We start from the raw sequence: 12,826 nt of genomic DNA, 5'->3' as shown, positions 1-12,826 counted from the left end.
TCTTTGTGGGTGAAGTATCATAAAAATGGTCTTAACAAGAAATATTTCTTCTTGTTTGACAGTTTGTCAGTGAAATTTATGGGCTGGTGCGTCAGCGAGAGTGGCAGAGAAATGTGATTATTTAGAGTGCAATATGTTTAGATGAAATGAAGGCAGTGGTGCACACATGGGCCTGCTGATAAATCTTTATTGGTTTTAAGCCAGGCTGTTCCATGCTGGTAAAACAGCAGTGCTGTAACAGCACCACTGCATACAGGTGCAGATTTCTAAATTTGACAGATTTATCATGATAGGATCCATGTGTGATTCACACCCTGCACATCCCTATTAAACCAATTTACCTCCTAATAAAGCCTCGGCGTTCATCTGTTTAACCAGAATTCAAACGTTTTCCTTTCATGAGGAGTCAGCAAATGTATGACAAGGTGCAAGATGTTGGTCCCCTCCTTGCATCTGTGACTCTCATCTGTATTTGTCTGGTGCCGGTTGCCCTCTGCTGCACAGTGTCGCTGTTGTTTACAGTCGGTGGCCACTGGGCGTCATTAGCTTTGAGATAAATATATGAGGCTGGTTCTTTCTGTTCGGGAGTCACAAAGAAGTGATGCAGCGGCGGGAAAAGAAGCTCAAGACCCATATTTTTTACAACCTGGAAGGCAAAATACACTTTCTGAGTTGAGGAGTTAAATATCCTAAAAGGAAGTTATCAGTTATTCTTTGAATTTAATCTGACATCCGACAGGAATGCTGACTTGCTGACAAATGCAAGAAAGGAACTGGAACAAAGTCAGACTGCGACCAGCGCTGAGGAGCCTTCCGTTGTGGGGGTGGACATAATTCCATCAATAAATTGATTGAGTCTCTCACTGGGACAACAGCCGTCTTATTCAATGTCTGAATAAAAACTCAGCTGCAACTGTACATGAGAACCCGCTGATTCATGGAGGAGGCCACTCTGCAAGGTTCTAACCCGCTCATAAGGAATAGATAGGAGTTCAGTGTCTTGCTCAAGGGCAATTCATCATGGTCAATGACCACCTGATTACCAGATTTCCACCTCACCGCCTGAGCCCTGATGCCTCAGGTTGTTACAAATTTTAAGATGTGCCCTCACGGCGTAACTGAGACATCGTGTTGACAATGTCAGAAAGGTGCTTTGAGAGAACGGCCTTTAACCACGACACTCGCATCACTTCATCAAGACCCCCGCCAAAGGAAGATGGAGGTAAACTCTCTTAGACTCGTTGCTCACGCCTCAATCACCTCTCTCTCTTTGAACTCAGAACGTTTCTATTCCTGACAAACTGCCTCTTGATTTTGTGCCATCAAAACCTCAAATAACCCTCACTGTGGTGTGTGTGTGTGTGTGTGTGTGTGTGTGTGTGTGTGTGTGTGTGTGTGTGTGTGTGTGTGTGTGTGTGTGTGTGTGTGTGTGTGTGTGTGTGTGACTCTTCAATCTATTCCCAAAAGAGGCCGGGGGCATTCGCGGGGCTTACCGACAGCCATCATGTAGTCCCAGCGATCGAGCAGGCACATGCTGAACTGTAGCCCGTCAGGCGTGTAGCCCACGTCAATGAGAGCCAACTTCCTGTCTGGATTCTGGCACACAGCAGATGTCCAAGCCACCAGGAACCAGGAGACGATGAGCAGGATGATGCCCAGCAGACGCAACACTCGCCAGCTGGTCATATAGGGGATCCTCTGAGCCGTACGGGACAGGAACACCTTCAGGACCCTGCCGGGGGAGATGAGACGGTCATTTTGGAAACATAGGAATAGATCCCTTTTCGACTGTAATGATAGCAAACTTGATATCCACAGAGATGTTTCTAGTCCAGACCTAAACATTTAGACGTGAGCTTCTTCAAATCAAACCTCAGCGGAGGTATGGGCTCTACGATAGTCTTTTTTTAGTTGGTCATTGTTTATTTCTCATAAGGTGATCATTAGAATATGGAATGGTTCCTAATAAACTTTAGCTTCCGACTGATTTCTGCACTTGACTCCTCCCGTCTGCTCTTTTCTAACTCATGATGACACAAATAAATCAAGCTGATCCTGTACAGTTTGCAGGACACGTAAGAGACGACCTGTCACTCTGTTTACGAACTACTCCCCCTATCAGTGCCTGGTTTTTTGTCCTGAACAGAATCCTCTCATTGAATTTGGATGTCGTACATTTGTCATTTGCATAATTTAAAGGAATTTATCAACAGGAAAACTCGGCCGTGAAATATGCTCACACACATGACCAGCCGTCGCTATTATTGGGCTTTGCCCTTCACACGCATTGATGAAGTGTCCACTGCTCTTCCCACTAATGAGTACCACATCAAAAATTGATCTATGCAATATGTTAACTTGCACCTTTAAAGGTTTACTGGGCTCCTGCTCCCGTTAGCCGCATCCTGTTAGCTCCCACGGATGAACACTTTTTAAATACAGCTGTGTTATTATTGGCTCTTCACTGCTAGATAACCTTCCTCTCCTTTCCTTCTCGCCGTCTCCCTCAGTGAGGTCATTCCCTCCTCTTCTCTCGGTTCGCCTGCCAACCATTATTCAATACTATGTTATATATAGACATCATTTGGGGCCAAAGCACACTGTGTTTTCCTTAATTACTTTAACTTGGCAATTATTTGTCCACTTAATGAGGTAGAGAAACTACCCTGAAACATGTTGGGCAGTAAAGAATCCGGCTGCCTCCACGCTTCACACAGCTCCTCCTTTTACACAAAATTGGGATGTAAGACAAATGTAATTACACTTAAAGAGGTCAATGGAATCCAATAGCCATTTCCTGGAATGGCTAATGATGTTGGACAAAGGGGGGGTTTTGTGTAGTTGTTTATGCACTTACCTGTACAACTTGAGAGTCAGCGTTCCGTAGACGGTGGCGAAGCCCAGCAGTCGAACCCATCGCAGCAGGATGCAGCGAAACACACTCGGATGGAAGTAAAGAATCCCGACCTGCAAGAGGAGACGAGAGGCCTTGAATAAAGTTGCAAGAGTCACCAGAAACCATCACGTCAGGGGTGAGTGACTGCACTTGTGTCTGAAGCACTCCAATCAGCGTCCTCTGAGGATACTGGCCTGATGATAGTGAGGCTATTGGTTCTAATCAACAATGGCGGCTCCAGAAGAGTTTAGCGTCCTGCAGAGAACGCCACTGAAGGCTTTTCTCGATGGACAAGACTTATTTGCTCCCAGTTCAGCTTCTACGCCAAACATTTGTTGATCTGATAGGATGATGTTAACTCATGATAGCAAGCTGGTTCATCCAGTCTTCATTCTCTTCCAGTTTTCTCAGATGGTTCTTTCAACAAACCATAGACCCCCAGATATGAGACTCCACCCAAACTTCATCAAATTGCAAGTGAGTCCAAATCCAAAAAGTAGACTCGCCATTACGAGTCCTGCTAATAACCCTAAGAGCTGCAGGAGACAACGGCGTGATTTGCAGGCTTCTGGTGACTCCATCAGCAAGGCTGGACTCAGAGTCTGTCCCAGCCTGCTGACACCACGGCTAACTTGCCCTTGAGACAAGGAGCGGGGCATCTACCCGTGTTTGCTACAAAGCACTGAGATGGTGCCCGAAATCATTCTGATGGTCTTCCAGAGACATGAAACATGCCAAGGCAAACACACAAAACCAGTAGAAAAAAAAGAAAGAAAACGAAGCAAACATCTGAGGCGTCATAATTATCTGTCCATTGCAGATGTGCAGCGATTTCCCCTGTGGGATTGTTAATGTTAATCGGATTAGCTGAGGCATTAATACATTCCCTCCGGCAGCCACCAAGACGCAGGCATGTGGATATTTTTGCTCACTTGGTTTGAGTCAGTTAAGGGACACGGAGGACCCCACAGGAAAAAGGGGTGGCCCACATCCTCGCCGTCAAACCGAGGTTGCTTTGTGATGAACACCGCAAATAACAAATACAAGAGATGTTCATTTGAGCGTCCTGATTTTTACATCTGAGCCGGATGGAAAAGCCTCATCACTGGAAAACTAGTGAGGTTGAGGAAATGATCTAAATAACAAACTGCTTCATCATGCATTTCGTTTTTTTTTTTTCTTTTTCCACAAATTAGAGGAAAGGCACGGGAGCTAATAAAGAGATAGCAGCGCCGAGCAACTTGCTGACGCAGGTTTGAGTCCGCCGGGACCGAAGAGGTCACAGGAAGATGAGTAAAACTGCACCGGGGGAAAATTCAGCCCGCGACTCCTTTTTAGATAAAGTACAAAATAGCAGCTGGATGTGGATCACGTGCCAGTTCCAGGCTGGTGTTGTTAGTCAGGAGGCGGGGAGGTGTTATCCGCAGCACCGCTCCCTCAAGGCCTGGCTCCAAACCTTCTGAATGAGTCATCATGAAATAAGTTTTCATACCTTTTAGAAGTTTGAGCTCCTCTTTAATGGTGTTATCTCACCTGCTGTTCGTGATCGCTGGTCAAAACCACAGTGGAAAGCTTTTATTTAAAGGCTTTTATTTGCTGACAAGTACATCGGCAGGCGCGTGGTGAAGAAGTTTATTACAAGTTGTTATCACACAACTTACAGTGTCAGAGCCGATTCCTCTCTTACTGCAAATCTAGGTTGCCACATCCAAGCAGGAGCAGCTTTGATAAATCAGATGTAAATCTGCATGTGTATTGCAGAGAAAGTTATAACGACAAAAACAAACTTGAGATGTTTGTATGAGAACTGAAATATTCTATTTCATAAATCGGTAATTCAAAAAATGTTGATAAAGCTCCATATTCGAGACTTGAAATGCAATCAGATTTGATTCATAAAGCCAACAATTGCAAATCGGATGAGTTTCATAAACTGTAGACGATACCACAGCCTCAGACCCTCAACCAGGCCAGCAAAGACAAGATTCTTCAAAATAATTTCTGATGAGAACACCTGAACTCTGTCCACGTGTCAGCGGACGCCAGCGACGCAGCCGTCATCTGAATAAATATTAAAAAAAACAAAAAACAAAAACAAAACCTCGTCCCGGATCTATTTTTTGTGAGTATCTGCACTCTCCCTCCATCTTCAACCTGTTTTCTTGTGTCCCGCCATCAAGGGGAAAATATTTATCGACAACAGGTGGAAGCTAAAGCAGTTAAAAGGTCATCAGCAAGGACGAGATCTGGAAATAAACGAGCGGATGGAACACAGGAGAAAGGTGTTTGTCGAAAGTAAGTTCGGACGTGTGAACAAGCTGAGGGTGCGAGTGAAAAGGCACTTCAAAAAATATTTGCAATATGTTTGTATGTTCATATTTCTGAGTGGATTATGCTCGAAATTAAAACCGAGTCAAATCAAACGCTTAGCAGGTGACTGGCTGCGTTGTTATTTGCTCTCGTCTCCTGTTCGTTTATCTGAAGCAAACATCTGAGTCGTCGCGCAAAATAAAACCCAAAACAAATACAAACATGAATAATTGCAGATTTGCATCATCGACCTCGACTTTTCAGTTGAGCTCCTGGATTCTTTGCTTCAACATTTTTGTACGGCAGAGCCACGTTTACGGAGCCAGAAAGCATCCAAACGTTGGCTCGCTCAGCGTTTCCAGAGGCTTTTATTCCTGCTATTACTGAGACCAGACAAATGTGAGGTGGGGGCGGCGGGGGCGGTGGGTGGGGGGGCTGAAGAGTAGTAAGTGTGTTGATAATTATCTCCTCACTATTGATGTCCATTAGACAGATACGCAGCACCCTGATCCTCTCTCCCCTTCACCAAGAACACCTGATCCCCTTCCTCTCCCACAGCGCAGAATCCAAGGTTCCCAGCACTTAGCATTGATTATTAATGGAAAGTTTTAAAAGAGAAACTGATATGATGCACACGCGCGTTCGGAGAGACCTGTCAGAGGTTCGGGGGCTGGACTCTTACCAGAAACCCTACTGACGGAAAGTGCAGCTCCGGAGGTTTGGGTAATTAATTTCTGCTCAGCATTACGTGGTCCAAGGGTCACGCCAGGGTCTGAGGGCAGTGACTGTGCTTTCTTTTCTTTCTTTCTTTCTTTTTTTTTTTAACAGAAAATGTGACCCCTGACCTCCCTGCCAGAGCTGTGATGAGGACACCAGGGGAAGGGATGTACCTCCTCGTATCAGATGACCCGCTGAGGGTGAGCGCACGGTTGGCTTTGTGTTACATTTGAGGCGCATCCTATTCTCTGAGAGGGTACTTCCAGCAAAACGATCAGCACAGGGTTTGTTGGTTAAACGGCTGAAATACGGCACCAGTTTGTGATGTTTTCACATTTTGTTCGGGGCGAGTTGGTTCAGAATAATGTGCTAGCTGCTAATTTCGAAGAAAGTAATTAAAAATGCTGAAGGCCTGAAAGTTACAACACCCACTGTCCTAAAATCCTGCTACTATCCATCTGTTTCCTCTGTCCATTAGCTGATTTAACGGTGATCAAGGCGCCGCTAGAACCCGGCGAGATGGGAGTCTTTAAAGAACAGACAAACACATCCGTAGCGAGAGTCTCACGCTCACCCTCTTACTCTTTCAATCAACACTCAGTCGCTTAATTTGCAGTTATCTGTCATTGCTAATCATCTCTCATTTCAGCACCCACCAGCTGGCTGCGCCGGGTTGCTCTCCCGCTAGAGACCGTCCCTGTTGATCCGGCCGTGACGTAGGCTGGCCAGCTGTGGTGGTGCAGCGGCAGCCTGCCGGGGAGCTGTTTGATGATGGTACGTAGACCGCTGTCTCAGGGTTTTAACTGTAGAACTTTAGTTTCTGAATCAGCGCGTGGACAACCGCTCCTATCCTCCGCGCTCCAAAAACACACGAGATGCAGGACCACAGCAGTTCTGTAGCAGCAGCAGAAGCAGATTCTTTCATGCTAATGCGGCCATTTTGTTCCTTTGCTGCTGTACCAAATTTTCCAGATATTGCCAGAGATACAAGATGAAGTCACAATATAGGTTCATTTAGATCTTGGCTCCTTTCCCAGAAAAAAAGCCATTTTCTGCAACTTGATGTTATGTTATGTAATGTTTTTTTCACACTTTTCCCATTCCCCACGGAGAGAAAACTATGTGTATACAGTGGTAGAGCGGCCGTCTAGCAGCCAAAGGGTCGCTGGTTCGATCCTCACTTCCCCCGGTGACCATGTCCAAGTATCCTTGAGCAAGACACTGAGCCCCTGATTGCTCCTGATGGCCCTGCAACGGCCTGGTGACCCATCCAGGGTGAACCCCGCCTCTCTCCCATTGTCAGCAGGGATAGCCCCCCCCCCGCCCCCCCTCCAGGAAATCTGGGAATATTAAATCCTACAGGGCGAAATTAGTTAGCGATTAGGTGATATTCTCTTCCTGGCCGAGGGATGAACAAACCTGTCGTGTTCGCAGGTTTTTGCTAACTTAGTTGACGTGTCACAGGCATTTCCTGCCATACACGGTAAGATAAATGTCGACATCAGTCGCTCCAGTAATATTAGGAAGTTAGCAACTGAGGAAGTAGCATTGCTACTTTTATTTTGAAGGCAAGATCTTTACACTGAAAAGGATTTTTGTAGGCAAACGAGGAATCCATTACTCGTCCCTTACATCTACACTAAGACTTAAGGAAGAATTTTGAACCTCCACAAAAAAAGCAAACAGCGGGGAGATTAAACACAGGAAGTTCAGCAAACACATGGCACACACAGAGGAGAGCTGTCAGAATAAAACAGGAACTAATCAACTGAACCAAAACATAAAAAAAAAACCCACTCAAGTTCAACAAATGCAAAACTTTTGATATTAAAGTCTTGACGAAATAAAAAAAATACACTTTATGGCAATCGTGTCAGGCACGATCCGTTCAACGACTGCTGAAGGAAAGTTGACAATCAGACGATGCTAAACGGAGTCACTTTTGCATTTTTTAATTTTTTTTTTTTTAACAAAACACGATTTTCGAAGCTGCTGTTGTGATTTTGGGGTCCACAGTGTTGTGACGTATTCGGCATCTTTAAACCGTGCTTGCGTCAGCGCTGGCGGATAATAAGAATTACAGTTTGACCTTTGATTTCTCAGCAGGGTCGCAGTTACGACGAATGTAAGGGCAGCAACAGAGCGCTAAGTGGAACAGAACTGCAAAACCAAAAATATATCTGTCACTGATGCGCGACTGGGTTGTTTGTCTTTTTTGGGGGGGGGGGATTTAAAATGACTAAAAGAGAGAGCTGGAGACTTTAGCCAGTCAAAAGCACAAACAGCTTCTTTGGAAACGGCGAGCAGCTAACAGGAGGAAAAATGACTTTCAACCATTTAGCGTGTCTGTTTCCATCTGAGCAGAGAACGCCACGGCGCAGCCTCGGGAATCATTCTGTCACAACAAAGCTTTTATACCACTTTTTATGTTTTGACATAAAATAGCAACAGGCATGTGTATGCCCCGCCCTTTCTGGTCATCACTATCTCCCGCTCTACTTTCTCCAAACAAAACACCTTCGCAATGAGAGAGTCGGCGGTGGGAGGAGGGCGCAGAGGAGGGGAGGTGTGGTGTTGTAATAGCAATAGATCAATTTTTATATGAAAGCAGACACTCGCTGCCACATGGGAAGGGCGGCTTTCTGGAGGGAGGTAATGGTTTCTCCTCCACCCGCGGCTCCCTGAGGTGGGCCGGGTGTAAATTACATCCAACTCAGGCCTCGGCACAGGCAGGACCAGAGCTGGCTTGTCTCCCACAATTCCCTCCCCTCCTCATCACCAGTTAGGTCCTGAGAGATTTTCCCGTCTTGCCTGGGCTGGCATCACGACGGAGGGGGAATAACCAGCCCAAATGTGCTGCTGCAGCTGCTATCTCCTATTTTCTATCTCTGTCTGTAGAAGGAACACTCCAGATGCTCGTGTTTTGGTCTTGCTAATGCACACAGAAGCCTCCAGGTTAGTCAGATTGAGAGTGTCAGAACATCTTGGATGGAAGACAGAGCCAAACAAAGGAGCGAGCTGGCTGGCAGGCTGTGTTTCATGGCCTGTCGGGTCAGAATGCATTATCCCTCGGCCATACTGTTTCTCATTAGCCCCCTGATGTGCTGCCTTCCTGTCTGCCATGCACAGCAAATCCCAGTGTTGGGCTGATGTGGCACCTCAGCTCAGACTCCCTCCACAAGTCTACAACAATGTGCTTTGACAGGTGGAGAGACCAGAGCCAGGACGGGGGAGTAGAGCCCCAAAGGTTTACTCAAGCAGGACAGTTAAGAACTGGGCTAACCATGGTGAGGTGGACTTCTTTTTTTAAAATACACACCTGTCTTCATCCACTTATCCACAGTTATAGCATTTCCAGCAGCCATTATCCAACTCCTTCCCCGAGGTGTTCCCAGGCCAGAGGGGACATATTCTCCCTCCACCTGGTCCTCAGTCGTCCCCCATGCCCTCCTCCCAACCGGACGTTCCCAGAAAACCTCCCTCATGTTTTATTGCGTAATAGACACCGCCACAAAAACCTGGAAAGTTGATGATCTACAGGGAGACGGCTGAATCACACCACTCACGTTTTAAATATTTATAACAACAGCAGAACATAGTTAGTTTCACGCACCAGGAAACATCAGCGGCGCTGATGGCGGCCAAGGCCGGAGTCAAACTGGAAGACACTTCCGCGCACGACATCTGTTTGACTGTCAGGACATTTCCAGCGACACGGTGAACGCTTTTATTCAACCAGAACGTCTGTTGTTACAGACTTACATAATCAATGCAAGATTGTTTACAGAATTTTGATTCTGACCAGAAGATCTGGTTGGTTAGCAGGTTTTGCTTTATTTTCACACTTGTTCTATCTCGAATAAATAAGAGCGATGACAAAGAGAGCTGGGGTGAATATGAATTGCTAAATGTAGAGCAAAGCAGTGTGATGTAACTGAAACTCATGGCGAGTATTTCACTCAATACAGGAATGCATTTGTCCTCTCTCTCTTCCATGGTGGTGTCACCGGGAGCCTTTGGTCACTGGGTTGGCTCAGACAGGTGAAGAGAGTAGGGGGTCAAAGTTCAGCAAATGTGTAGGTTCAGTGCAACACGCACAACTCGTCACGATCACGTTCTTCTGCAACAGCACGACGCCGGTGTCTGAGTTCGTCCCCCGGTGGACACAAACTAGTCAAATCATGTGTGATTCAGCCATTTCCTGCACTTTCTCCGTTATTGTGAAGCAGCTAACGGTGTCTTGTGACAAGTGGAGCCCAGGTGGCACCACGATGCAACACCTCGGCTTCACCGTGTGAATCTATTCCTGGCCTGACTTCAGGAGCCGGTGGCATCTGAAAAAAAGAAGGGGGAAAAAACAAAACAAAAAACAACCCGGCAATGCAAACTCTGCCACTTTCCTCCCATCTAAGCCTCCCCAGCAGTGTCAATAAGAAGCGGTGCGGAGACAAACGCAGGGCTGGCCAGCTAATCCTGGGATCACATTGTGAATCACAAATGCGTGTCCGCTCTCCCCCTCTCATCCCCACAGCCAGACGGAAATAGCCGGCTTTGGCGCTGCCATCATTTCTTCTGCACCCCCCCCCCTTCATTTCTAAGTTATTGGATGTGACACACTCAAGTGAGGAAAAAAAAAAGGAGGGAAAACTGCAATACAGCACAAAGCAAAATGCCATGGGAGCAGGATGAAATGTATCTCTTGCTTCTTAATAACAGTGGAATTATTTAAATAGAAGCAGCGGCGGCGGCGGAATATTTCTGAGTCTATATTTAGATTGGGAGAAATGTGTCTCAGCATCGCAGCCATGTGGAATTCGCAGGAGAGACAGGGAAATGTTTCAGGGTGGAGATCAATCTCGCGCGCTGCAGAAGATCCATGCAGAGAGAGAGAGACGCTACATTCACATGATCAGACCAGGAGATATTTCATCAGTCGGGCTCGCTGCAGCCACTGCGGCTCCCAGGAACTGAAAAATATTGATGTGGAAGGTCATTTTAAAGTCATGAAAACTGGGTATGATTAACTCAGTATAGACAAATTTCCTTTGAGCACTCGCGTCTATTTTTAGCATCACTGCACCAGCTGGATACAGGAATATCATCCTCTATTCATTCACCAACCAATAACCTGACTGGCTTCCACTCTGCAAAATTTCCAACATTATTACCTTCCAGGACCTTGTCGCAGCAAATTGCATTGATTAGCTGGCTCTAAATCAGTTGGCTTTAATTACATTTACCCTGCATTGCTTTGCTAAGCATAGCTCCACATGATTGCAACTAAAGTGCAATTAGCCAATGCCCCCAGCCCCTGGAAGGAGGACATGACGGGGGACTGGTGTAAATCGTTGATATGTGGGTGTTGGAAGGCGTCTTGTCAACAGTTTCACCGCCGACACAAACTCACAGGGCTCGTTTATGTGCATCGTTGCCTCAAGTTTTGAGCTTGTTTACTCTTCAATTGTCATCACTCAGCTAAAGCAGAAAAGAACTGGCTCGTCTGCGTTCCTGTACGGCAAAAATAATGGTGGTGGGCGGAGCTAAGCCCAGGGTTAGGGTGTTTATACTTGTTGTAGATCTCTACAACTATTCACTGAAGTGGCTGATGCGCATTTGCTCGGTTCTTTTCTCACAGTGTTGGTTTGAACTGTATTCATGCATCTGTGGTGAGTCTCATGTTACACAACAGGGTCGATGACACGCGGCGGTACGTGGATCTGCACCGTCATCCTCCTGTCCCATCCGTGAAGTAAACCAGTAAACCAGTGCTGCCACCAAGTTCTGTTATCTCCAATCTGATATTCCTCCTCTAGAAAAACCAAACACACTTGCCTCGCTACACAATTCAAAACCTCATCAAACCCTGCCAGCTTCAGCAAGTAGGCTGCTACGAGCTAACTGGCTAGCTCAGAGGTTGCTGTTGTGTAATGTAGCGAGGGCGACTTCATCTCCAGATGGCAAGCTAACACGGTGGTAGCGTTCCTCCAGCGCAGGCTAGACTGGTTCACACATATTTCATCTTTCAAACGTATCCATGAACAAAAATCTCAGTCTCTCACTGAACAATCTTGGAGCCTCTCTGCTATGAATAGCCTGCAGAGGCAACAGCCAACATTTCCGGGCTTCCTGTGTAGGCTGTAGATATCCAGGCCAAGACTTCCTCCTCCGTTCACCTCTTATCTTTTACGGTCTGATTAGCAACTTAAGATGGAGTTTAGAATCTGTTTAAGAAGATAAACCGCACTCTTAAAAGTTTACTTAACAACTTCTTCTGTGTTTATCGCCAGAATCACGAACAAACACTAAATATACTGTATAACTCAATAGAATAAGTTTTATGGAATAATCAGAGATTGGTGTCAAAAGTGAAAAGTGAAGAATGCAGTTTTTCATTGATTGTTTGCTTCACATTCCTCGCTTCCACTTTGACCTTCGACCACCTCCTGTTCCAGCCTCCAGACGCAGACACGACAGAACTTCCACAGACGGAGAAAACTTAAAAAAAAAAAAAACATGATGGGAGCAAGAGAAGTAAGCTGGTGGATATAAACAAAGTCTCCTATCTATGTGGTGGCGTGGCTCAGCGGTAGAGTGGCCGTCTAGCAACCAAAGGGTCTCTGGTTTGATCCTCGACCCCGGTGACCATGTCAAAGTGTCCTTGAGCAAGACACTGAACCCATAATTGCTCCTGATGAGCAGGTTGGCGCCTTGCATGGTAGCCCCCACCATCAGTGTGTGAGTGTGTGTGTGTGTGTGTGTGTGTGTGTGTGTGTGTGTGTGTGTGTGAATGGGTGAATGAGACGACACTGTAAAGCGCTTTGAGTGCCACTAAGGTAGAAAAGCGCTGTATAAAATTGAGTCCATTTACCATCTGGGCTGAATTCAATTGCAGAAATAATTCAA

The 12,826-nt window shown here is 46.1% G+C and overlaps 1 protein-coding gene across 2 annotated transcripts in view; it reads right to left on the bottom strand.

The window, feature by feature from the left end:
- The window catches only part of gpr158a (G protein-coupled receptor 158a), a 64,438-nt gene that overhangs the window by 12,200 nt on the left and 39,412 nt on the right, over nucleotides 1-12,826 (bottom strand). For both annotated transcript variants that reach the window (XM_086191149.1, XM_086191150.1), the window contains 2 exons: nucleotides 2,858-2,967; nucleotides 1,494-1,732 (listed from right to left, as the gene is read on the bottom strand). In XM_086191149.1, the coding sequence (XP_086047275.1) occupies nucleotides 1,494-1,732; nucleotides 2,858-2,967 (349 nt within the window). The remainder of the gene's footprint in view (nucleotides 1-1,493; nucleotides 1,733-2,857; nucleotides 2,968-12,826) is intronic.

Source organism: Aulostomus chinensis, chromosome 21, assembly GCF_037954235.1.
Source record: "Aulostomus chinensis isolate RoL2024-O1b breed Wild chromosome 21, RoL_Achi_v1.0, whole genome shotgun sequence".
Lineage (NCBI taxonomy): Eukaryota > Metazoa > Chordata > Actinopteri > Syngnathiformes > Aulostomidae > Aulostomus > Aulostomus chinensis.
This window is presented reverse-complemented; position numbering and strand designations above follow the sequence as displayed.